This window comes from Pollachius pollachius (assembly GCF_949987615.1).
Source record: "Pollachius pollachius genome assembly, chromosome: 1".
In the NCBI taxonomy this organism is placed as follows: Eukaryota; Metazoa; Chordata; class Actinopteri; order Gadiformes; family Gadidae; genus Pollachius; species Pollachius pollachius.
This window is the reverse complement of record NC_136934.1, coordinates 3,641,320-3,668,231: the sequence shown is the minus strand read 5'-3', so window position 1 is coordinate 3,668,231 and position 26,912 is coordinate 3,641,320. Positions and strand designations below refer to the sequence as shown.

General features: G+C 51.5%; 1 protein-coding gene across 5 annotated transcripts in view; it reads left to right on the top strand.

Annotated features, from left to right (window-relative positions):
- The window catches only part of cabin1 (calcineurin binding protein 1), a 52,288-nt gene that overhangs the window by 21,114 nt on the left and 4,262 nt on the right, over window positions 1–26,912 (top strand). For all 5 annotated transcript variants that reach the window (XM_079745099.1, XM_079745100.1, XM_079745098.1 and 2 more), the window contains 8 exons: window positions 774–956; window positions 1,518–1,975; window positions 5,532–5,645; window positions 13,821–13,984; window positions 14,315–14,411; window positions 14,516–15,202; window positions 18,705–18,779; window positions 24,248–24,515. In XM_079745099.1, the coding sequence (XP_079601225.1) occupies window positions 774–956; window positions 1,518–1,975; window positions 5,532–5,645; window positions 13,821–13,984; window positions 14,315–14,411; window positions 14,516–15,202; window positions 18,705–18,779; window positions 24,248–24,515 (2,046 nt within the window). The remainder of the gene's footprint in view (window positions 1–773; window positions 957–1,517; window positions 1,976–5,531; window positions 5,646–13,820; window positions 13,985–14,314; window positions 14,412–14,515; window positions 15,203–18,704; window positions 18,780–24,247; window positions 24,516–26,912) is intronic.

The window sequence follows — 26,912 nt, the reverse complement described above, 5'->3', positions numbered from 1 at the left end:
TTAAGAAAAGGAAAAGAAAAAAAGCTCTGTTGGGGACATCAAGGTCCTGACTGTATATTTACCTGCGTACTCATTCACACGCGTTCACAACCCATTTTCTCCTCGCTTGTTTATAGTCGGAGGTATTAGCTAAATACTACGCCGTACCAGGGAAAAGGTTCCTGGAGTGCGTTCTCCTTCGAGTTTCCAAATGGGTTTTGCACCTCCTGCTAATTATGTTATGTAAACTCCCCTGCCAGGGGCTTTTCTCGCAGAAGCTTCACAATGTGGCAATTAGGAGGAATGCTGGCATTTCGGTTTGGCGTCCCTTGCAAAAAAACACCTTTGCTTCATTAGAGGACTAGAGTCTTAGCATTAGCGTGAGGATGGATGCCATGTGTTTCTACTCTTAATGCAGCACTAATAATGTTCGTTCTTTTATTTAAAACAAAGGTATTAGCTTTGTTAGAAGCACACGCCTATTAACTGCCTCTAAACAAATGGCCTGCACGGCGTTTCACTAAACGTATGCGTCTCTTGTGATGTGGTTTAAAGAATAAAGATGACTATTGTTTTTTTGCTAATCTAATCGCACTGAGCTGCTGAAAGCACCGTTACGCTAAAACTCAAAAAGTCAGTTTGTCCGTTTTTGACTGTAGTCCCAATAACCCGAGGCTGAAGGTGATACCATAGCATTCATATTCCAACAATCCTTTAGTTTGTAGCATCAGACCACGTGACTTTCATTGTTTTGTCTGCTGTCGTGTCTACCCCTACCCCCTTACCTCCGGCAGAGCGCAGCCATGACAGTGAGCTGGTACTGGTGCTGTCTGATTCCAACTCCACCCAGGATATCTTCAACGACCACGCCAGCTCCCAGGACAGCAGCTTGAAGATGACCTCTGGGAAGATCAGCTCCTCCTCGTCGGAGAACAACACGCCCATGAAGGAGACAAGGGCCGCAGCGGAGGACCCGGGTACGACCGCTTGGAGGCCCCTGAGCTTGGGGCCCCCATGCTGGGCTTTAGTAAAAGGCCTACTGTGCTTCTCAACCAACCTGTTTGCGTCCGGCTCTGTATTTCCAACTGGCTTTTTTTTTTTTGTTAATGGGTTCAAAATGTCAAAGCTCTTTCTGTGATGGCACACGCACAAAAAAAACATTGCGTAATTTTCTGCAAAAGTGTCACGCCTACCCATTCTGATGTGGAATGTTTTTCTGGGCCTTTATAACCATAACAAGGACATGCTTGACTGGAGCGAGCCCAACGGAAATGTACCTCCTGGTTTTATTTCACTTCGATCGACATTTAGCACGGACGTTTTACTCAGAACAACGATTTGACTCTACACTCCTGTTAACTTGAAGAGTTTATTAAGGGCCGTTATTCAGTTTGGCCTTGCATGGTGTTCCATTCTCAGCTGGAAAATACAGTTACAACTATGGATGATAAATTACACATTTCAATAAATGTTTTTCTTTATTTCATGACGTCATTAAAGGTCCTCAGAGTGAAGTTCAAACCCCTTTTCTCCTCCAGGCCCCCACGGAGAGAAGGGCCCGTTGGAAGGACCATCGGGGGTCCTGCAGGAGAACCCCGTCTCCCAGGGCGTGGCGGACCCCGCGTGCGGCCCCCCGCCTGCTGCTGACGCCCCTGGGGCCCCCGGAGCCCCAGGGGCCCCAGCCGCCGTACCCCCACACACAGAGCCCTGCCCCCAGCCCGCGCCTGCGGCCGTCGCCGTCACCCCCCCCAAGCCCGCCCTCCCCCAGCCGGCTGCCCCCCAGACCCCGGCCAGCGACGGCAAGAAGAAGCTGGACCCCCCTCCCCTGGAGGCGGTGGAGGTCCCCAATGCCCTGCCGGCCGAGCCGGAGGAGCAGCGCCGCCTGCTGGTGGAGCTGTGCGTGCGCGCCCTCTTCCTCTGCCTGGGCCGCTTCCCGCAGCACTACAAGAGCCTGTACCGCCTGGCCTTCTTCTACTCCAACAGCAAGACCCAGCAGGTAGGGGCCCGCCACCTCCCACAATCCTTCACTTCCCCCACCACCACCTCACACAATCCTTCACTTCCACCACCTCCCACAATCCTTCACTTCCCCCACCGCCACCTCCCACAATCCTTCACTTCCCCCACCGCCACCTCCCACAATCCTTCACTTCCCAAAACACCACCTCCCAAAATCCTTCGCTTCCACCACCTCCCACAATCCTTCACTTCCCCAAACACCACCTCCCACAATCCTTCGCTTCCACCACCTCCCACAATCCTTCACCTCCCCCACCACCACCTCCCACAATCCTTCACTTCCACAACCTCCCACAATCCTTCACTTCCACGTTCCGCCACCTCCTACAATCCTTCACTTCCACCACGTCCCACAATCCTTCACTTCCGTCACCTCCCACAATCCTTCACTTCCGCCACCTCCCACAATCCTTCACTTCCGCCACCTCCCACAATCCTTCACTTCCACCACCTCCCACAATCCTACACTTCCACCACCTTCCACAGTCCTTCACTTCCGACACCTCCCACAATCCTTCACTTCCGACACCTCCCACAATCCTTCACTTCCGACACCTCCCACGATCCTTTACTTCCACCATCTCCCACAATCCTTCATTTCCACCACCTCTCACAATCCTTCACTTCCACCACCTCCCACAATCCTTCACTTCCATGGCTCAATCTCAGAGGGGTACTCCAGACCTTGTGGGAAGTAAGGTCGTTCTCCTCTTACCCTGAGTCAAAAGAGAAGTACTAGACGTGTTCGGTTTTTCTCTGTCAGCCCAGCCTAGCGTTGGACAGAGTTGGGGTTTGACAGAGTTGGCGTTTGACAGAGTTAGCGAAAATCAATGGTAGCAGGTGAGATAGACTAGTGCCGTGAGTGAAGTGATGATAAAACACACCATTACAGCTTCTCCAAGGTAAAGATATTCATCTCTCTGTGAAAAGTGAATTTATAAATCTATAGTCAACCAAAATATGATATATTGATTGCTACATTTGGAGGTTTGACATCACTCAACATCGAGAGGAGGGTTGAACAAAGACACAGATTCAATGTTCACAAAGAGATTCGTGAAATCGCAAAAACATCTTTACTTCGAGTTAGCTGGAATGGTGTGTTTTCCCATCACTTCACTGATGGAGCTAGTCCAACTCAGCTGCTTCCATTGATTTTTGATAACTCTGTCCAAAGCTAACTATGTCAAAACGAGCACTGGGCTGATTGAGTGAAATAATTGTACGGCGCTTCTTGCCTCACTTGCTTCAGGGGAAAGCAGAAAATAACCTTATTTCCCCAAAAAGTCAGAGTATTCCTTTATTGCTTTTCTTGGTGGACTTCTGCCATTACTGTTGATATTTGCAGCAGAATATTCCCATCTAAACCTATAGAACACCACAACGATTGTGTAGCTCATCCCTACCATGTCTCTATGGGTTGGCGTGAAGGAGAAAACACCAAACTAAGCCATTTTATTTAAATGTTTGGAACTTCCTGCCGGGCACACAGAATCCCTGCAGATTTAAACGAAGTGCTGAAACAGCGTGTGTGTGTGTGTGTGTGTGTGTGTGTGTGTGTGTGTGTCCGCGTGTGTGTGTCTCTGCGTCGGTGTGTGAGCACGTGTCCGTGTGTGTGTGTGTGTGTGTGTGTGTGTGTGGGCGGTAGCGCAGTGCACCCTCTCAGCCAGCTTGGCACTGGGGAGCTTGTGTTGAGCTTTCGCTGTGCCATCCTCCTGTCCCGTGTTATTGCGGCTCATGTTTAGCGTATTTATTTTCCTTGGTTGGGATTCAATTGTGAGGAAGACGTTTGAGCGAGGTTCTTCGGTGTGTTCCGCACATCGGACCTTCGTTCACACAGCATGTGAGTCTGGTCCCTGGATGTGGTTATCGCACCATCAGCAGCTGAGAGATAGTGTTGCTCATGCTGAATGAGACTCTGCACATTTTGCAGCGGTAGCTCAGCGTTAGACCGATGTTTGGACCACTCTGTGCTTTTTGCTACAACATCTCTACCTCTTCCACACTGGCTTGTTAATGAAGCTTAAATAACCCGCTACCTTCAACTTTTCTGTTTTTCGTTTCAAGTTTCCGTGTACCTCCTAAGAAGACCAAAGCTGATCTTCATCATTGAATTGCAGAAGGATGTCGGTTAACCCTGTCAGCTGTGGGCCATCACTCCCAAATGTCACTTTTGCGTTGCCTTGGATACCCGTGTACCGTACAACCCGCTATCTCTCGACGGGTTGCATTCCATTAGACAGCTTCGGTAGGCCTAGAGGAATCGGTCCTGGTTCCATTACAGGGATGGTGTGCCTACAGGAAATGGCTTTGTACATCCTGATTACATTTTATCTAGGCGTTAATGGAAGTGGTGACATGTGGGCTGTGGTTGAAAATAGACGCTGGCTGCATTCTGTATGCAAACTTAAAAAATAAATACCCCATTGAACCAAAAGTCTGAGTTGTCCGAGTTGACTCAAAGTGACAAAGCAACCTGCGTGGGGCATTAAGGCTCACTCAACGATGCACACAGGTCAGGGTGTAGACTTTGGAGGAACACAACCCAGACCTTTTGACCTTTTGACTACATGATATTCCCACCGGCAAAGTTGTCATCGTCAACAACAACAACAGGTACTCCCTGACTCCCTCTGATCCATGCAATCGAGTACTCCCTTGGCTCAGGTCTTGTAACCTTTCCTGCTCTTCCAGCAGCGTTCCGCAGAACCACAACGTTGCACTTCAAACCGTCTTGTCCCTCCGACAGCCTCTGAAGTGAACCGTTGATATTCGGCCAAGGCTTTCCCCCTCTGGTTTATGACTTCTTGCTTCTCTTTGTATGCCGGGATGAAAGTAGAAGTTACGTCAGGCCCCTGCGCCAGGGGATCGGAACCACGCTCGCTTGATTGACGACATGATGTGATGAAGTTGTTTGCCTTTACATCCGCCCAACCCCCCCCCCCCCCTCCCTTCCGCCCACTTTAAAAGCCTTTTGGACCTTTTCCATTTAATTCCCCACCTTTTCTTTTATTGACTGGGACCTGCGAGGCTCCCCGCTGTGGGGGCGGGGGGGGGGGGGGGTGGGGGGGGCACGGAGCAGTAATCTTCTGCTGTTATCCGCCAAACAGGCATGTGTAGGTAGCTGGCCGGCCTGCAGGTTAGACGCCCGCGTGCTGTGAGTCACCGGCGTGTGAGTCACAGCCGTGCATGCCTCCGCGTTCCTGCTCCCCTCGGATCAGGAACATGTTTTCCTCGTCGTCGTCGTCGTCGTCGTCGTTGTTGTTGTTGTTGTTGTTGTTGTTGTTGTTGTTGTTTTCCTTCCCCCCCCCCTTTTGTCCGTTTCCCCCTGGCTGCAGAACACCGACCACGGCCTCCAGTGTGAGAGAGTGTTTCTGGGGTTTGGGTTTTCCCTGTTATTGCCAAACGAAGCGGTGAAATGCCGCTGTGTTTCCATCCTCACCCATGTCCACAGATCTATTGTGTGTGTGCGTGTGTGTGCGTGTGTGTGTGTGTGTGAATAATCATTGCTTTTCTCTCTCTCTTCTCCTCAGAACCTACAGTGGGCCCGAGATGTGTTGCTAGGAAGCAGTGTCCCATGGCAACAGCTCAAGCACATGCCAGCACAAGGACTTTTCTGCGAGAGAAACAAGACGAACCTGTTCAATGTAAGGCACGACGCACAGCAGATTGGCCGTTTACTCCAGATCTGGCACCTCTATGCCTCATGTACGGCTCAGGAGAAACACTCACTTTGATAGTTTCACATGTCATATACTTCTGCAGGTGGAAATAGCCAATTAGACGTGATAATTAATTAATAATTAGACATTCATGAACTTAAAGACAATCTGGCAATTTTCGAGGTGATCTTTCTTCGGTTTGCTGTTTCTTTAGCAAACATTAACACTGTTGGTGTGGGTCCTCATCTTTAATAGTGCTTTATTATTTTCTGTTTAATGTGTTCAGCCGTGCATTGTGAATCGGTTCAGGGTATCAAAGAGCGTATTATCATTTTTGTAATACTCGCGATTTTTCGCTATTCACCAGAATCTATTTAATGCACTCAGACAAGCCTGAATGTGGTCAAACCCCAGACACAAAGGCTGTTTGCTGAATAGGAAAACATGAGGGGGGGCGGGGGTATTGTTCTCTTGTCTGTCTCGTTGACAAGTCTTACAGAGGGTTCCATCCAAGTAAATGACTGTGTTGATCCGGAGTGCATTTCACGTGACACTCATCTCCCTTCACATTCTATCTATTGAGTGGCGTCCACACGGACACACTCATCACGGCTACGGTCGCCGGGCGTCGACGGAGGCGCGGCGCCGTCCGCGAGCGTCTCGAAGAGTGTGAGCGATCCGTCCCCTCGCCACCTTGGTTCCGGTGCTTTCCTCTGATCACCTGGTCGGAGCGCAGGTGTGTGGCGGACATAAAGTGAGGGCGCCCGAAAGTGTAGGGGCAGCGGGCAGTGGGTCCGGGGGCCGGTGGTGGTGGTAGGAGAGCAGCGCTGATGGGGGGTGGTGGTGGTAGTGGGAGTGGGGGTAGAGTTGGCAGAGCCACACACCTCAGCCCCACTGGGCTCCCAGAATCGCCTTCTGGAGCAAAACCTGCTGCCTCCCTACACCAACTGTTGAAGCTTTAGTGTCTCCTCCTCCCTCCCTCCCTCCCTCCCTCCCTAGCAGTGGCTCTCCCAGCCTACATGGGAGTATATCATCCCCCCCCTGTGTATTTATAAACCAGGCCTTGGTAAGATTGCACTGCTGGCGCTTGGTTTATTCGCAAAAACCCAAGAAGAGAAGATAGGGGATTTTAACGCACGTTACACTCTGGCGTATCGACTCCTGTGCTCGTCGAGAGAAAAAAAGTTAGTGCCCGGGGAAAAGTGGTGTACTACACGCATTAAACAGATATGCATTCTGGAGCCGGTGACCTGACTGCTGGTTCACAAGCCTGGCCAACCGTTGGCACAAACTAAATGGATCATCGCTGTCATTCCTCGGTGAAGGACTGAGCAGAACCGGAATGCCGGAATGGGGAGCGGAGTGTGGGACCAAAGCCCTTCTTGGATCCTATGTGGTGGTCACTTCCTGGACACGTCGTGCTGGTGAAGCACGCGCAGCTCGCTGGTGGCAGGTGGTCAACGCTGGGCATGCCATATGTAGTTTCCCCCCATGCCCTACTTTTGCCTCCCACTCTTGGCTGGTTCATACGTACCCAGCCGGCCTAAAGTAACCCATATACCGGAGCCCCCCAAACGATGCAGATCAGTCGGAGCCACGTTGCATAATTAATGCCGTCTACATCCCATGATGGGCACGGATTTGAGGCCAAGTCAAAACAGTTTTTCTGGTCATCAACCCTTCAACCGTTAGGTTAGCGCCTTCCAACCTCGGTCGCAGCACTCGTAGAAACTGCCTTTTCGAGTGAAGCCACGGCTTTGAGTCGGCCCAGGAGGTGTATGTGGTACCAGGTAATCAGGAGCTTTGGTGTCACGGCTGATGTACTGTGAGCTGCAGGACTTGTGATGGCAGGAAAGAGAAATCGACTCGGTTCACACACACACACACACACACACAGAGACGGCAACAGACACACACACAGAGACCCAAACACACACACCTTAACCTTAACTCATGCATTGCATACTTCTCTTTTTTCTGAAAGAAAGAAATGTAATGCCGCGTTACGGTCTCAAATCAGATTGTCCCTGATAACTGCTTTGCACATCCTCTTGGTGTAGGCTTTTCTTGGCTATAATCTTTGCTTGCTGTTAGGGATAAATGGAAGATTGTTGGGTTTTTTGGGTTTTTAAAAGATAAAAACAAGATAGTTTGTCTATTTATTTAATTATGTTTATGTATAAAGGCATCCTTTGTCATTTGTATTAAACCAGAAGGAGGAAGTCCAGAAACATCAATATTGTGAGGAAGTAGAAAAGCAAATTACACCATCAAGCCTATCTGAATTAGCATATGGATGCACAACAACAATTTTTGACTATCTTCATATCATGTCAGATGGTATCGTCCTTATGCTAGATGCAATAAAAAGGGAAAACCCAAGTATTCTGTTCAAAACTGAATGTGCTCAGTGTTTGGGTTCCACTGGGCCGTGCAGGCAGCCTCCCCTAGCCCTAGCCTCATACCCAGTGGGTTGGCTCTTTGCCGACAGGCAGCGGAGGTGGAGCTCTGTGCATGGGGTTGCGGGGGTGGAGCACTGAGCCTGCTTAGGACATGTATAGAGTGCCTGAAGTTGAGTTTGGTTTTAATTTGCAATCCCGGAGGCCAACTTCTGCCTTCGACAGCAATGTCCCTCCTCGCCCTCCTGATCTGGTAGGTCCTCCAACATTTTCAGTGTTCCAGCCCCTCGGGCGAAAAAACCGGACATATGTTTGGTCGGGGACTTTGTTGTGATCGGCCAGGGAGGGAGGGAGGGAGGGAGGGAGAGAGAGGGAGGAAGGAGGGATGCAGAGAGACGTCCAGGAATGACAAGAGAGGCAGAAGGTGTGGGCGGTCACCACGCTGTGGGCTTGTTGCTCGCAGGACTGTCTGCTGCGATGAATCATTGTTGTGTGCTTGTGTACGTGCAGCATTATCTGGCCCGTGCAGGCGACACCCTTTCTGTTTCAGCTTTTGTCTCGTCTCCTTCCCTCTCCTCCCCTGCTCCGCGGGGGCGCGTGCGTACGGCCGCCCCCGCCCCGTGTTTACCCGGTGCTGCCGATGCTCTCTTTAACTCTGTGGCTGGGCGAGCGTCTCTTCCGTCGTGCTCCCGCTCCCTTTAACTGCTCGCTTTGTGTTCTCCCACCTCAACGCTTCCCACCCCCTCCTCCTCCTCCTTCTCCCCCCCCCCCCCCCCCCTTGAATCCCACCCTCTCCGCGCCCCGCACTCGCGCTCTCGCTCTCGATCTCACTCTCTCTCTCACTCTCTCTTCCTCTCCCAACTCCTGTGTTTTGGTGCGTGGGTGTGCTCTCAACAGGCGGGACTTATCCAGCCGTGCTCCCCTGATAGGCTAGCCAAGCCCGGGCGGGGGATTGGCTCTTCTCGGTGTGTGTGTGTGTGTGTGTGTGTGTGTGTGTGTGGTGAGAGGGAGCAGAGCAGAGAGAGGGGGGGGGGGGGGGGGAGGGAGTAGTGGGGTCAGGGGGAAAGTAAGTGTGTGGGCGTTATGTTGTGAGATGGCAAGGCTTGAGAGAAGGAGAGGAGCTAGCGAGTTTGCCTGTCAGAAGAAGCCTCTCTCGCCTCTCCCGCCGCTGACACCCTGCCTCAGCCCTCGGCTTGTTTTGCTCCTGTCAGCCCTGCCTCCTCCTCCCTCTCCTCCTCCTCCGCCTCCTCCTTCTACTCCTCTCGCTCGTGTTGTGTTCCGCGCGCGGTCGCGGTTCCTGCCATTTTTCCACCGGCGGGTCTTGCAGCCCCAGCGCACACATGCAGCCCTTCCCTCGCTGCGGGTGCACGAGCCTCTTCTCGGGGGTGGGGGGGCACGGCTAGGACCGCCCGCCGCCGCCGCTGCTGCTGCTGCTGCTGCTGCTGGCACGACTGAGGCCAGCGGGAAACTGTCCAAAAGAGAGCGACCGCGGGAGTAGCTCCGGAGCCAATGGACTAGCTTTCCTACGGTGATGGTGAGTCGCGAGCCGTCCTTCCCTAGCGCTCTCTCGCTCTGCCGCTGAGAACTTCCCAGACTCCGCCGGCGGCGACGCGAGCGTATTTTGAAACGTGCTTTTGTTATTTTCGTATCGTGTGTCGCACGTGTGTAGTTTGCCTGTACGGTCTGGGGTGGAGCTGTGAGGGAGGCCCTGCTCCTGGGTATTCCCAGGCTTCCTGGGTCCCCCGGTCTCCACCGGGGTCATGACAGGAAACAGATGCAGTAGGCTGGGAGTGTGAAGCTGCTCTGTAGGGACTGCCATGCTATGTATGTACGCCGAAGGGGATGGGAGAGCCCTATGCACTTACATGGTCAGTGCCAACATGTGTATGCCTGGGGGCAGTTACTGCTAACACAGCACTGCTCCTGGTGTGTGTGTGTGTGTGTGTGTGTGTGTGTGTGTGTGTGTGTGTGGCTTAATATTTTTTACAGTAACAGTTTGGCCGTTTCTTTTCAGATTACAGCAGGTCAACTTTGGCCGCAGTTTCAATGTTCTTTACTTTGAACCACTTTTTTTGGTAGATGGTTAATGTACTTTCAAAGTAAAACTAGTTTCCAAAAGGATTGGTTCTAAGGACTAACGTGGCCAACAATTCTTGAAATATGTCCGGTATTGAGCAAGAACGCTGAAGCCGTAATGCGTAATGCAAACGAGAAAACCGTCTGCAATGTAATCCTATGGGGCTACAGCGCCCGTAAATGTACATTCTGTAAAATAGTTGTTCTGTTCATTATTGTGTCCAAACAAGTCTCGCTCAAGGAGAAGTCTCGCTCTGGAATCCCATCCCATTGTTGCAGGAAATGTCCCTATTGTCATTGCAATCTCTCCTTTACCCGAATCTTCAGGATAACACAAAGCTACGCTTTCTCACATCCAACACAGCAAACTCTCCGCCCTTCCTGAACTATCGCGAGACTTCCCCTTGAGTGGGACTTGGAGTCCGACAAAATAACAAACAGTTTGGGATCAAGCAAAAGGTAAAGAGAAAAGTTGTGCTTCTCTGTCGGGATCCTTTTGATAATGTAAGAATATATAATCCGAGCCCAGCAGCAAAAGCACTTTGAGAGGACGTGCATTGGAAAGGATTACATTGTAGACAGTTTTTCGTGGATTACGGCTGCGTTCTCGCTCATTTCTGGACAGATCTTAAAAACTGTTCCCCGCATTCGTCCCTTAGACCCAATATGATTGGAAAATGTGTCCCAGGTTAAAAAGTTTTCCCTTTGGCTTTCTTCCACTCGTATATAATTATTAACAGCTTTCAGTTATGCATCGATACAAAAAAAAATATTTTTCCTTGGAAGGAATGCAGTTGGCTCCTCCTGTTGTTGGCACAATTCCTGGTCCTCTGAATTTATGTCATAGTTTGTCCTGTTTTTTTGGTTTTGAATGGACTTGTTGGGGGGGGGGGGTCTTCCCATGACGGAGGCTGTTCTGGGCACAGATTGGTGAGCGGCAGTCAGGGCATGTTCCCTCTTGGACCGGGAGAAGGGTGGGAGAATGTCTTTTCGCTGATCCCCTCTGAATGTGTCACACTCTGCTCTTTTACCCCTAGCTGCTATCCTCCTCGGCGGCCTCTCTCCTTTTATAGCACCCGATCTGGAGCCAGGCACAGACGCAGTGTAGTGCTTGTAATGCTTTCGTTATGAGGATTATTCTCACGTTACTATCCCGAACCCTGACGATGGGATTACTCCCAGTCAATACTGGGACTGATGCTCTAGAGTCACAAGTTGAACTTCGAAAAACAGGCCCGTGGTTTCTCTTCCAAGTGGAGGCTTACCTGTAGTTCTACCATGTTCCTCCCACTGATCAGTGTGTCATCGCTGTACTACTACATCTCTGGGCCTGATGTCTCTCTCTCTGTCTTTCTGTCTCTCTGTCTCTTTGTCTTTATCTGTCTCTCTGTCTTGATCTCTATAGCTGTCTGTCTGTCTGTCTGTCTGTCTGTCTCTCTCTCCGTCTCTCTCTGTCTGTGACTGTCTCTATCTCTGTCTGTCTCTGTGTCTCTTTGTATCTGTCTCTTTCTCTCTCTTTCTGTCTCTCTCTCTCTGTCTGTATCTGTCTCTATCTCTTTCTGTCTGTCTGTCTCTCTCTCTATCTGTCTCTGTCTCTCTGTCTCGGTCTCTATAGCTGTCTGTCTGCCCCCGCCCCTGACCCCCTCCATGATCGGCCCCCCGTTGCCATACCCAATGCTATGCCTCCCTTTTTATCAATGTGTGTTCACGCTACCCCACACACCACCCGACCCCACTATAAATCTGCTTTATCTTTGGCGCTACATCCTAATCTGTGGTAAAGCCACGATTCTGCTCTCCCTAAACAGATTTGCTTTGGCTCAATGGTTCCCTGCTCGGGAGCAGTGCTCCTCCATTAGAGCCCTTTTATCCAGAGCCCCCACCACCACCACCACCAACCAACCCTCTTCCTTCTTCCCCCCCCTGCGTTGCGATTTGGGTCGTCGGTACAGTGAAATGTTGGAACCACCCTAAGCCCCCGATTACATCATTGAGTAAATGGTGTGCGTGTTCCTTTTTGTTCTTCCACGTCAAGCTTTCAGGAAGCCCCGCTCCCTCTCTCCCTCTCTCTCTCTCTCCCTCTCCCTCTCTCTCTCTCGCTCCCTCGCTCACCGTTTGTCTGCCCAGAATCAGATCCATTAACCCTCTGATTAAAGCCCCTTCCCGGGCCACCAGGATTTGGCCGGGTTCCCACGTGATCCGTCAGGGACGGGAATCAGGAAAAGGGACGCAGCGAACTCCCTCTGCTTTGGTTATCGCCGCGGATCGCGGGGGGAATTTGTTGGGGACGACGTATTGACATTTGTCATCCGCTTAATACACCTCAGGTCTGCTTGGAGGACGGCACCAGGATGCGAGGGGGGGCCCCTGTCCCTGGAGGGGCCCCGACCGGCTCCCCGGGGCCCCCCGAGATGCGACCCATTGATCCCGTTTCCTCTTCCTTCCAGCGGGAACCGTGGTTGTGGCGGTTATGTCACAGTTCGTCCTGTTTTTCTGCTCTGTTCCGGACTTGTTTTTGGGGAATGGTTGAGACCCAGTGGGGGGGGTGAATAGGGCGGTGGTGGTGGTGGTGGGGGTGGTGGTGGTGGCAGTAGATAGTCCCGCCTTTGAAGTAGCGCTTCTTGGCTGAGGCGGGAAGCCGAGACAACCATTCGCTCGCTCGTCAACAATCAATGCGGTGGAGCGCTGAAGCCGTCCCCGGCCGCGCGCCCGCTGCCAGGGCGTGTGCGTCGCGGGTCAGCCGGCCCTGTGCTCTGTGTCTCCGTAAGAGACAAACACATCTACCTTAATCCCCCAGCAAATAGGGAGCAATCGATTGGCCGACGTGCTCGCTGCCGTGGTTTCTACAGCGGCCCCGGTCGAGGGACGGCGGAAGAGTCCCCGCAGGCTTTTTATTTTTTCTCTATTTTTTTTTCCGCCCCGAAGATTGTTTTTCCTTTTGCGCCCTCGCTGATTCCTAACGGTTTCATGAAGCCAGACGGAACAGCGCTCTAATGAGGCAGCCATGGGGTGCCTGCCCAGAAAGAGCGCACGCACGCACGCACGCGCGCGCGCTGTGCTAGCAGAACGTCCCTCCTCTGCGCACGCAAGCACACACACGTGTTGAGCTGACACACACACACACACGCCCCACACCCTACAGGCGGTCTCAAGGATCTCCACGTCTTCCCTTCGTCTCATTAGGGCTGTCATCGCCCAATGCCCGCTCTCTGGCTCCTCGTTTGCCCCCCCTGTCTTCTGACCGTTAATTGTTTTCCACGGCCGCCGCGTGTCTGTGACCCCTGGAGGCGCGTTAACGCAGTTACCTGCGCGCTCCGAAAATAACGAACCCCTCCTCGCGCCTGCCTAACCGTTAACCCGTTGCACTTCCAACCAATCACGGGACCGGGTTTTGTCAGCGTGCCCGTGCCCACACCGGTCAGATTGATCTGGACGGATCGTTTTATGGCCGTTGGACGGCGTTCAGGTCGGTGACTCATGTTTTGAAAACGACAGCTGTAACCACGGCAGCTGGAGGGGGAAAAGCCAAGGCCATGGGAAAGCACATGTCGGCGCCATGTTGTTGTCAGGGGGCGTCCATAACGCACGCACCAACGCAGAGCAAACCCGCTGATTCATTCCCTCTCTTGAAGTCTGTTTTTCTGTGTTTTCTCCCCTCTTCCCTCCCCTCTGGCTCCGCCTCCAGGGCATCTGGCGTATCCCGGTGGATGAGATTGACCGGCCGGGCAGTTTTGCGTCTCATATGAACCGCTCCATCGTCCTCTTGCTGGAGGTGCTGTCTCAGCTCAAGGACCACGACACGCTCCTCAAGGTGTCCTTCATGCTCCAGAGGAACCCCGACCAGGGAAAGTAAGACGCGCACTCTCCCGGGCGTTGCCCTTTTATCACCACTGTGTCTGTTCTACCGAGTGTTAACGTCTCTCTCTGTCTCTCTGTCTCTGTCTGTGTTTGTGTGTGTGTGTGTGTGTGTGTGTGTGTGTGTGTGTGTGTGTGTGTGTGTGTTTTTGTGTGTGTCTCTCTCTCTCCCTGTCTGTCTCTGTCTCCCGGTGTGTGCCTCTCTCTCTGTCTCTTTATCCGTCTCTCTCTCTGTTCCTCTGTCTGTCCGTCCCTCTCTCTATATCTCTCTCTTCCGCTGTCTGTCTGTCTGTCTGTCTGTCTCTTCTGTTTGCTGCTCTGAAGGAAATATTTGCGAGATGTGGATCGGCAAGTTCTGGCCAAGAGTGCATTTTTCCTCACTGTGAAGGTGCTGGAGGACAGCCTGGACAGCCTCACCGGGGTAAGAGAGCAGACAGACACACACTCCTGTATACCTCCAGAGCTGACGGCTCCCTGCACTCCCTTCCCCCCTCTAACACACCTCTGGTGCCCCCCCCCCCCAAGGTGACCGAGCAGTCGTCCAATCCGTGCGCCCCCCCCATGGGGGAGATGACCACGGCAGACTCCGCCCTCCGGCCCAGCGCCGAGGACGGCCAACACACGCTGCCCAAGAAGCCCGGCCTCACCGAGGGCCCCTCCGACACGGGGCCCTGCGAGGCCCTGCTCGGGGCACTCCAGCCGGGCCCGGAAACCCCAGACAAGGTCCCGGAACCCAAGCCTGCGACGGCGGAGACCGTGCCCTCGTCGGAAGGCCCCGGGCCCCAGGGGCCGGAGGAGCCCATGGAGATGGACCCCGGCCCCTGGAGGAGGCCCTCGGCTCTCACGGAGACGCAGGGCCACCCGCCGGGTCTCCAGGCCCCCAGGGCTGCGGCGGAGCCCGGGGAGAAGGCGACGGAGGCCAGCCGGACCGCGGACCTCTCCCTGGAGGAGCTGAGCATCAGCTGCAGGCAGCAGCTGCTCCAGGCCCCGGGGGCCAAGGCCACGGGGCCCCTGGCGGCCCACGGAGGGCCCCCGGAGCAGGGTCTGCTGCGGAGGCCCAACAGGAAGAGGAAGCTCCTGGAAGACGTGGAGTCCGGTAAAACACTGCTGCTGGACGCCTACAGGGTCTGGCAGCAGGGCCAGAAGGTGATGACCTACGACCTGGCGCGCATCGAGAAGATCATGTCGGAGACGTACATGCTCATCAAACAGGTAAGGGGGGGGGGGGGGGGGGGGGAGAGGCAATGCGTGAGGACGCTGCTCACGTTAAACCGCATTGCAAGAGCGGGCCGTGCTCGTTTTACTCGACCGTCGTTGATTGCCTGGTGATTAAAATGTTCTGCGCTGTTTTTCTCGAGTCAGTTTTTTGTGTTTTTTTTTTTGCCTCGTGACTAAAGAGTTAAAAGGGTTCGAAAATGTAAAACGATGTTGAAACTGTAAGCCTGGTATGGTATTCGTGAGTCATTTTTTAATTTAAATACATTAAAAAAAAATACATTTTAATACGACCACATGGGTATCTTTAATGTTTTTCTTGGCAGACTAACAAAACCATTGGCTTCGAACCAGAGCTAATTAATCGTTGGCGGGAACCCCAGTTCTGTCTCTTTATGTACAACACCGACGTCGTGTTGAAGTCTTGTGCACCTAACAAATAATGCACTTATTTAGCGGCATTCTGCAGACTTAATTAGCAGCGTGTCTTCACTGTACTGCAGAGCCCTCCTCCGTGTCCCTGCTGATCGTAGCCTCGTTCTCCGACACGTTGAGACAGCGAGCTTGCAAAATGACTCATCCGTTATGTTGACACCTCCAGACAGTTGTAAGGTTGTGTAATTACTCATCACTGGAGTAATTACCCTTTGCACGTTAGTAAACTGATGTGGGTAAAGGGCTCCACATGCTTCTGCACATTCTGTCCCGATCCGACACACACACACGCTCACAAACCAGGTCACACGCTCACAAACCCTGGTTTGTGTGCGAGTCTAATTCATTATTTTTGCGCCACGTACGCAATGTTTCATGACACCAAAATCTACACTAGAGAGTGATTAACCAAATATGCAACCACAAGACTATACAACCCTATACAACTATAAGACTATACAACCCTTTATGTGGCGAATAGATCACAAAAATTGATCTCAAAAAATCGAACTGTTACTGATGAACACATCCTATATTTTTGTATGGGAGTGTAACAAACTTTTCAAACGGGACACAATTACAAGACTTTGATGTTTATTAGAATCAAAGCAAAGCTAAGTTAGCCTGCTGCTGAGATATAGCGCAGGCTGCAGCTATGCTAAGTTAGCTGTAGTTCAGGCTGCAGCTAAGGTAAGTTAGCTGTAGCCTGCCACTGAGATGTAGCACAGGCTGCCTTGCTTGTCATTTATCACTCAGTACTCTGCGTGAGCATGGACAGGCCTTTGCTAGCAAAACGTTACACCAATTCATACTACATTTTCCTTTAAAAATAGTCAAACATTGGCAATTAGACTGTATAACAGCTTTTGTACAGGTGTTCTTGTGGTGCTTCATTTGAAACCAAGTGCTGACTACAGTACAGGATGTTTTAAGCTCAGCGTTTTAGAAGTCAAATTGTACTCGGCCGAATGATGGCCGCCATTTCTTAGGAGGGGATGCCTGCAATTGCATTGGTCTCAAATTAACTTCTAGAGTCTAGAGATGTTAGCAGTGTTATGACAAAACTGTGTGTGTGTGGGTGATGATGCTGCAGCCGGGGTGGGCGGGAACAGGAAGTGAAACCAGTAGGCAGGGGGGGGGGGGGGGGGGGAAGGAGAACAGTGAGAAGGCGTGAAGTAGGGCTGCTCGATTAGGGGAAAAAAAATCATTATCACGATTATTAAGGTAAATATTAAAATCATGATTATCAAGCGATATTTTGAGTTTGAAAACATGATGCATTTATTCAGTATTTCTCTCTCAATCGTTTCAACTCGATTATATAGGTGTGGAGGTCGTTTGACCCAAAAATCTAAATCACTATCAAAATTCGATTAAACGCACAGCCGTAGCGGGAAACGGCTTCCACCGTCTGTAGAAGGAACACGACAGATCCTCGCAGGCCAAGAGGAAACCTGCCAGAGGCCTCTGCTGTTTATTTCCTCCTCCTATTCAGGGGATGATGATAGACCAACGTGGTTCCACACAACCACAGCAAGAGACCATGTTGGTTGGTTTGTTTGTTTGTTTGTTGGCGTCAGCTCTCTTAACCGTCCAAAGCCATTCGGTTATTTCTCCAAAATTGCCACAAAACAGAGTATTATATCGGATATTATACAAGATGATCTTTGTTAATGCCAGAAGGTAAAGTCAGCTGTCACCGCGGCAGCACAGGACGGTCACAGTAAAAATAGCCCTAATTAAAAAAGGCACGCGACATTTCAGACGCCGAAAGTGCAAAGTAAGACGGCAAAAGCAAATCAATCTATAGCAGAAATAAAGGGACACGCGGAAGGGATCGTCGTGTACTGCGTCTTCCGTCCCCCTGACCTCGGGGAATAAGCCCAGACTCGCCACGGAAGCGCTCGGCATCCGCCCACCCCTACAGCCTCGCCAGCCTGGCATCTGAGGCCCCCCCGAAGGCCCCCTAACAGACAACAGCCCCTGGGCGCCCATGAACGGACAGGCTGACGCTGCCTCTCGCTGCTCTGCTCCTCTCAGGGCCTCCCTGAGGGGCCCGCGCTGACAGAACCCTCAGCTCGGCCCTCGACCGCGCGCTCACGGGAGGAGTCGCGTACCGCACTCTGTGGACCCCCCGTCGAGGTCACGACATCGCCGTTCTGGGGTGGGGGGGTGGGGGGGGTGATGTGTCAGTTAGCAAGGCTGAAGGCTGGCCCCCACGCTAGGAACTCTGCACTCCTGCGTTTTTTCTGGTTTCGTTTTTTTTTTGTTTTTTTTTGCACATATTTAATTGGTGCAGATGCCATCGCTGGCCGGTACATGGAGGGTCTGTTGAGGACACACAGCCGGGCCTGGTTTAAGGTGTGGAGGAGAGGGTGAAGGCTACGCTCAGCCTGCTGCGTGCGTAGACCCCATGCTGGTCAGCATACAGCCACGGGTCTACTGACTACTAACGATGCGGTAGATTTCCACTGTAGTTTGCAGATACAGCCTGCTCCTGAGGTGCGCGCTACGGATGAGGCTGATGTAATACAGTGTTTTCTCGTTTTTTATGCCGACACACCCCATGTGAAATGATGAATCAATGTTTTTCCCCTGCTCGCTCCAGACTAGCGATCAGCAGTTTGGGTGATTCTGGTCACCCTAAGTCTCCCCCATTGTTCTCCAAAGACGCATTAGAACGAGCCACGGGGCGCGGTCATGTTGCCGTGGTCAGCAGAACGCCTGGTTTTAATCAACCCACTGCTACTGTACCCGTCCCTCCCATGTGTTACTTGTATTAACGACTGGAAGGAAAGAAAAACAAACATGTTGTTCAATGTTATAATGAACAATCTTTGTCTTTCCTCTCCCCATTCCCCCTTCTCTCTCCCCGTCTCCCTCTCTCTCCCTTTCTCCCTCTCTCTCCCTTTCTCCCTCTCCCTCCCTTTCCCCCTCACCTGCTATGTTCCTATGCTCCCCCTCTCCCTCTCCCTCTCCCCCTCTCTCGCTCACTCCCTCTCCCTCTCTCCCTATCTCCCTCTCTCCCTCTCTCTCTCCTCCTCCCCCTCTCTCTCCCTCTCAGGTGGATGAGGATGTAGCCTTGGACCAAGCTGTCAAGTTCTGCCAGTTTCAGTTGGCCACATCTGCCCAGAGACAGGTACATGATTCCCAAGTCCCCCACCCCAACCCCCTTCACACACTCATCAAGCCAGCGTTTCATCCGTGGTAGCCGTGGGTGTTTTTAGTAATCGTTGCACAAGAACCACACAAAATGTCTAGTTTCAACTTCCCCCCACACCGGCTGTAACATTAGCATCACCGCTCTGTTTATATTCTGACTGGAAAACTGTTGTAGAGGTTTCTCTTGTGGACTGCTATTGGTTGGATACAACCCACTGATTGTGTCCTTTTTTTAAAGACAAAGCTATGAAACGATTGGAAAGTCAGTCGATCGCTGAATTACACATCGCTTGCTTTAGTTATGCTTTCCTTTATTTGAACAGTACCACAGAAACAGAACCGCACACTTCCCTATGGGGATATACACCACTACCTGCAAATAATATGTGAATGAGATAAGCGGGGAATACTTCTGATGTATCCTCGTGACGGTAGTTATTCTATTAACGCTGCACCACAACAATGAGGTCTAAGATTACACAGGAGCACTCTACCCAGCCGTGTGTGAGTGTGTACAGAACATCGCTGATGAGGTGGGCGAACCGGGGCGGAATTAGCCTCATGTTCTTTGCGGCAAATTGTGTTTCGGTTAATGTGGTTGCGCCACTCACACACTCACACAGACACACAGAAATAGACACACACACACCCAACCCCACTGTAGAGGCACGAGATTGTATCTCAAATGTAGTCAATTAAAACACAGTCCGGCACAGCAGGGTAATCTATACAGAAAAACAACCTGTCTTTTCTTTTCCATTCAAAAAAAAGTTTTTTTCTTTTTATAGAATATGGTGCATAGAAAATAGTTTTTTCTCCTTTTCACTCAAGCACACATCCACACAGGACATGGGCCCAAAGTTGGGCCACTAATGGACAGCCTCAAGGGCGACTGCTCCGCATCGCCATGGAGGTATGCTCTATTGTACTTGGAGACTGAAGTTAAGGCATGAAGGCCTTGGGGGGGCAGGGAGCACAAAGATGAGCTCATCAGCTGATTGGCTGCAGAGCCCTTCCCTTTTTTTTGTTGCATCCAAAATGGCTTCCGTACCATTGTATACTGTGACTTCTCCATGGAGAGTCTGCCAAGATTTAGATTTACCCTCGGAGAGAGAGAATGAATCCTGAGGCTGATGGGGCTGTGAGTGGATGTTTTTTTTTTTCAGATACTTATACTTCAAAATGCAAAGTGCTGACTCCAGTGAAAAGTTGACTTGGTGCAGAGTGAACAGCTTCATCCGATGGACTGGGTTTGGTTCAAGGCTTTGACAACCAGGGTAATCTTACCTGAAGTCATTTGGATATCATTGCATTCAATACACAACCTGCCCTGCACTAGCCAGGGGAACCGGACGAATCTCCCCAGCTCATGTTTCATGTGCTCTGCAGATAATCTCTGGCTGCCCTCCTGCACAAAAATAATTCTGCCCGGTAAGAGATAGACCGACCAATCAAAACCGATGATCTAATATGAGGAAGGATAAACACGATGACAGTACAGAGTATCGCCTTAGAGGCCTTTTCAACAACAACAAAGATGACTGCCGCTGATGTAGAACGTGTGTTGAGTAGTTACTTAAAACATCTTGTTCTTTCAAATTCTTATGGCAAACACGGCAACACTGGTTCACAGACATGTGGATGGTTCACATTCAAAGATCCTCTTTGATGCAAGCATGTTGTCTATTTACAATCTTTCGTTGCTCAGTTGCTGTGATTGGTTGTAGCTATCCAATTGCGTCCAGAGTCATTTTGGTCTGCGCCCTTTGGTTCCCCCTCTTGAAAATTGAAAGATGAATGGAGAGGTGAGGAAGACTTTCTTTGCAGATTGCAATTCGTCTGACGATGCAAGGCTAACCCGGCATAATTTGAGCCCTGCTTTTTAAGAGACTGGTGGTGCTGCAAAGCTCTCTGCATGCGGTGAAGCTCTCTTCGTGGTGCTGTGAAGCTCTTCATGCTGTGAAGCTCTCTTTGTGGTGCTGTGAAGCTCTCTTCATGCTGTGAAGCTCTCTTCATGGTGCTGTAAAGCTCTTCATGCTGTGAAGCTCTCTTCGTGGTGCTGTGAAGCTCTTCATGCTGTGAAGCTCTCTTCATGCTATGAAGCTCTCTTCATGCTGTGAAGCTCTCTTCATGCTGTGAAGCTCTCTTCGTGATGCTGTGAAGCTCTCTTCATGCTGTGAAGCTCTCTTCATGGTGCTGTGAAGCTCTCTTCATGCTGTGAAGCTCTCTTCATGCTGTGAAGCTCTCTTCATGCTGTGAAGCTCTCTTCATGGTGCTGTGCAGCTCTCTTCATGCTGTGAAGCTCTCTTCATGGTGCTGTGCAGCTCTCTTCATCCTGTGAAGCTCTCTTCGTGGTGTTATGAAGCTTTCTTCATGGTGATGTGAAGCTCTCTTCGTGGTTCAGTGAAGCGCTCTTTATGCTGTGAAGCTCTCTTCATGATGTGAAGCTCTCTTCATGGTGCTGTAAAGCTCTTCATGCTATGAAGCTCTGCATGCTGTAAAGCTCTTCATGCTGTGAAGCTCTCTCCATAGTGCAGTGAAGCTCTCTTCATGCTGTGAAGCTTTCTTCATGGTGTTATGAAGCTTTCTTCATGGTGATGTGAAGCTCTCTTTGTGGTGCAGTGAAGCTCTCTTTATGCTGTGAAGCTCTCTCCATGATGTGGAGCTCTCTCATGGTCTTTTGAAGCTCTCTTCATAGTGCAGTGAATGCATTATGCAGTGAGATTTGGAGCTCTGCATCCTGGAAGGGTCTGCCCCCAGCTTTCCGTCTGAGTGTGTTTACACTCCGGGCCCCGTGTGCGGTTGGGAGCCCCAGCAAGACGAACTCCAGACAAGCCATCTGACGGCAGCCCAAATGTATTTCCATCTGCACAAAAGGATCGGGGGGGGGGGGGGGGGGGGGGGGGGGTTGGGCGCTGAGTGCTTTGATTTTGACAAATTGTACTCAACACTTTGCATTGAGGTGTGTGTGTGTGTGTGTGTGTGTGTGTGTGTGTGTGTGTGTGTGTGTGTGTGTGTGTGCGTGCGCTCTCATTTCATTTGAAATGTTTTCTCAGAGATATTCCACCCACTCTGGTTTTCAGAGTTCATATCAGTGAGTTCAGAGCTGCTGTATGACAACGTCTTTGCCTGCAGCTTCCTTCACAGGTCGGCACCATTAACTCAACCCTTCATTAAGGGCTCGTTTCTGGGCCGAAGGGCTCGTGCCCGGGCAGTGAACCCATGTCTTGGCCTAGCATTTTCTTGCATTTTCAACCCTAACCCTTGACAAAAACATGCTATCCTGACCAGGTGTCTTCAGAGAATCTGATCTGTCCACATGTGGTCCAACGAGACAAGATGTCCCCCATGATGCACCACCTTTTTTCCTCTTCAAGCTGGAGAAGGCAGAGGTCTGCGTTGTTCCCCGAAGGCTTTTGTTTTCCATCTTATGTGGGCAGAAAATGTCATTAAGTCCCCCACACAGCCACGCTTTTCCACTGATAACCAAACCACAGATTTCATCTCGCCGCCGCGCAATAGGCTGATTTGCCGGCTCCATCATGATAATTGCGAGGAAAGCGTGCCGTTGATATTTCACCTGGCGGTCGACACACCCTCAGACTGCCAGTGGTTTCAGTCTTATTTCCAGTTGAGGGAACAATCAAGGTAGTGACAGGCTGACAGCTGCTTACTGCGCCCAGGTACGCCCGTCCTTCCGGACACGCGGTTTTAAATGACTTGTTTTGTATCTTGGCTGAGAAGCTCCTGTATAATTCATGAGCTGGGAACCATCAAAGTTAGCTTGGGAAGCTCGCTCTCTCTCTCTCTCTCTCTCGCTCGGCACTGCTCTCTCTCATTCTTTCTCTCACCCTCTCTTGCACTCTTTCTCTCTCTTGCTCTCGCTCTCGCTCTCTCTCTCTGCCTCTCTCTCTGCCTCTCTCTCTCTCTGCCTCTCTCTCTCTCTCTCTCTCTCTGCCTTTCTCTCTCTGCCTCTCTCTCTCTGCCTCTCTCTCTCTGCCTCTCTCTCTCTGCCTCTCTCTCTGCCTCTCTCTCTGCCTCTCTCTCTCTCTGCCTTTCTCTCGCTCTGCCTCTCTCTCTCTGCCTCTCTCTCTCTCTGCCTCTCTCTCTCTGCCTCTCTCTCTCTGCCTCTCTCTGGGTATGCAGTGACTGAGAGCTGCTGCTGCCTGCTTGTGTGTTTGAGGTTCTGGGGAAGCCAGGTCCCTGCCTGTCTCCCGAGTGTCTCTGCACCGTGAGGGAAAGCCCCCCCAGGGGAGCTCCATCACCGGCAGATGACAAGGAGCTTGTCGGTTTAACTGCGCACCCCCATCAGCGGGGAGGAACCTAGTCAGGAGACGAGGGTGTTTGAACACCTCCTTATAAGCCCATGCAGTCTGTTAGTTAAAGCTTGTTGACATCGCACGGCTGTTCCCCTGCTGTCCTGGCTGTGGACCCCCCCCCCATTCAACGTGGTGCAGCAGAACCTCTGTGTGTGTTCTCTGAACATCTGCGCAGCTCGTGCAACAGCAAGCCGTCCTGTCTCTGGTGACGCATCGATTAGGCTTTCATGTCTCCCCCTGGACTCTAGATGAACTGTTCCTGCCCGAGTGTCTTTACACAGGGCTCCGACGTCTGGGGAAATGCACATGGCTAAATTAATCAGGATCAAAAGACACACCCAAGCACACACACACGCGCACACACACACGCACGCACGCACGCACGCACGCACGCACGCACGCACGCACACACACACCCCAAGATCGGTTACCATATTTACAGGGGAAAGGAGCGTAAAGTACAAAAAGCATTTCCCTCTGCGTTGCCATGGCAGCGTCGGGGGGCGGGGGGTTGTGGTTGTGTATGCAGCCCTTGTGTTCACAAGTGGTCTCCGGAAGACTCCGTGGGAAAGTCGAATGCGGGGGGGGCGGGGGGGGCGCTGGCATCTGCGGTTTGTTTAACCCGCCGCCACGGCAACAAGGTGTCTGGGGAATCCAAATGTAACCGACGTCTGTTTAAAGGGGCGGTGAACGCGCTTCTTATGGGAAAAGATTGACACGGTAGTATGCCCTGACTCCTATATGATACTCAGCATAGTGCCCTTTAGTCTCTGTTACTAAAATAGATGTACTAGAGGGTGGTCGGGAACGAAACAGGAGTTAAATCCCTCGTCAGCGGCCAGCGGCGTTTTAGTGCAGTATAGCAAAGTCTGTGTGTGCCGTAACCATGGGGATAACGCACATATAACGCCCCTTACTAGAGCTGTCAGCCCAAAACACATTTTTTATATCTCTCTCTTTCTCCCTCCCCCTCTCTTCTTATCCCTCCCTCCCTATCTCCTCCCCCTTTCTTCCTCTCCTTCCTTCTCTCTCTCTCTCTCTCTCGCTCTCGCTCGCTCTCTCTCTCTCTCTCTCGCTCTCTCTCTCTCTCTCTCTCTCCCTCTCCCTCCCACTCCCTCTCCCACAGTCTGCCTCCGACGCCCCCACCACGCCCAAGTTCGCCAAGGACCACCGGGACCTCTTCTTCCCCGGGGCCCTGTCCTCGCCGCTCCCCATGGGCTACGGGGCGTCCTACCACCCCCTGGCCGTCCAGGAGCTCCAGGCCAGGGCCCTGTACGAGCCCCCGGGGAAGGTGGCCCGGCCCCTGGCCTCGGCCTACCAGGACCAGCCTCTGCCCCGGAGGCCTCCCGGCCAGCAGGCGGCGGCGGCAGCCGTGGCCTTCCTGCCCCACACAGGTACCCCCTAAAGGCCTTCCTGCCCCACACAGGTACCCCCTTAAGGCCTTCCTGCCCCACACAGGTACCCCCTAAAGGCCTTCCTGCCCCACACAGGTACCCCCTAAAGGCCTTCCTGCCCCACACAGGTACCCCCTAAAGGCCTTCCTGCCCCACACAGGTACCCCCTAAAGGCCTTCCTGCCCCACACAGGTACCCCCTAAAGGCCTTCCTCCCCCACACAGGTACCCCTTCAAGGCCTTCCTGCCCCTCACAGGTACCCCCTAAAGGCCTTCCTGCCCCACACAGGTACCCCCTTAAGGCCTTCCTGCCCCACACAGGTACCCCCTTAAGGCCTTCCTGCCCCACACAGGTACCCCCTAAAGGCCTTCCTGCCCCTCACAGGTACCCCCTAAAGGCCTTCCTGCCCCACACAGGTACCCCCTAAAGGCCGCTCAGCGTCCAGAGGGGATTGCTAATTAGGGGAACTATACTAGTTAGTTTACATAACATGTGGAGCTGTGACCGCTAACCAGGAGAACTATACTGTAGTTAGTTCATGCATAACATGTCTTGAAGTGATTGTTAACTAAATAAATACTACACTGTAGTTAGTTTATAGATAATATTTAGTATAGTGATAGTTAACTAGTAGGAGAACTATACTGGAGTTTGTTTATATATAGCATGTGTTGAAGTGATCGTTAACCAGTAGAACTATACTGTAGTTAGTTTATATATAACATGTGGTTTAGCAATCGTTTACTAAAGTAGAACCATACTATAGTTAGTCTATAATAGCCGTGGGGGACTGATCCTTTACTAGTAGCATAACTATACTATAGTTAGTTGATATAAGCTGTGGTGTAGTGATCCTTAACTAGTAGTAGATCTATACTATAGTTAGTCTATAATAGCCGTGGGGGAGTGATCCTTAACTAATAGTATAACTGTACTATAGTGAGTTTATGTAAGCTGTGGCGTAAAACAGACGTCCATTCAGTGTCAATAAGAAGGTGAAGCGATGAGCTGGGAGACTGGGTGAGCGGTCTCATGCCGGTGTCTTGGTGACTCACAGGGGGCGCACGTCTGATGTCTTAGTTTTGCCACCACCCAGTCACATTACCCGGTCACACAACCCATTTGTTCCTACGAGGTTATGGGGTTTTTCCAGCTTGTGCTGCTGCTGTCAGTTTCCCCTTCTGTGCCCACAAGCTCGTCAGAAGAATCCCCCGTCTCGCAGTCTTCTGCTTCGTCCGTCTGGCCGTCCGTCCGTCCGTCCGTCCCTCTCCCCGGCCCGTCGTCCGTCGTTAGTCCGTGGTAACGGGAGACCTGTTGACCAGGCGTCGTTCGTCACACTTTTCTATTTCCTTTTTCCTTACTGGAGGCTTTTAACAGCCGCCAGAGGAAAGCGCCGCGCTCCCGTTGAATAAATCACTTGAAGCCCCCACCGTCAGCCCAGAAAACACCCCGGGTGCATAATGGATGATATCTCCTGGTCACGTTGTAGCAGAGAAACCCCCACGCTGGCTGCTTCTAGTGTTTTCATGTTATTTCAAGGGTTTAGGGGGGGCAGTGTTCGGGGGGGGAAACGAGAAACTCCACCGCGTTCAAGGGAACTGCTTGTCGTCTGGTTTGTGTTTTTTTTATTACTTGACGAGGTCCTTCAATGGTTGAGAGATGGCGATTGATTGTGTTTGTGTGTGTGTGTGTGTGTGTGTGTGTGCGTTCATGTTTGTATGCGCACTTTTATCTGAGTGTGTGTGTGCACGCTTACACTTGCCGCGCACACGTGTACACACACACGCGCGACGAGGCGACGCGATGCACTATGACAGTTTCCTAGGCAACCAAAATGGAGGCGCAGGGAGAGTCTGGCTCCGGAGGAAATACCATCATTAGGATAATCAAAATGATTCATTCAATCTCCACGTCGGTACGCCACGGCGCAGTTCCCCCGATTGTGTGTTTTAGAACAGAACAACATTGGCGCCCGCTGGGGACAACTGGAAGGCTTCAGTGTTTGATTTCTGGGTCGTTTGGGGACAAAAGGGTCGTGTTTACCGACCAGGTTTATGTGTGTTTTATCAGGGAATCACATCCGATGATAAATACCCATGTAGTTTTCCATTTATATCCATGCAAATATTTCCATATAAATCTTTATTTTAATAATCTTTCCATTTCTCCACATCTATGTTTGATCTACTCGTTCTTCTGATATATTTGATGTTTATTATATTTATTCCCCTCTTCTGAGAGTCCACCCCAATGAAGTTGTGCTGCAGTTACAGTTTCCCACCAAGAGTCGGCGCCCTAGTTGTGCATTTTGTATTCGAGAACACATGAAACCAAGGGCTTTTCGACCTTTTAAATGGCAGAGGGTCAAGTCATACTTAACCCCGCTAACTCGTGGGG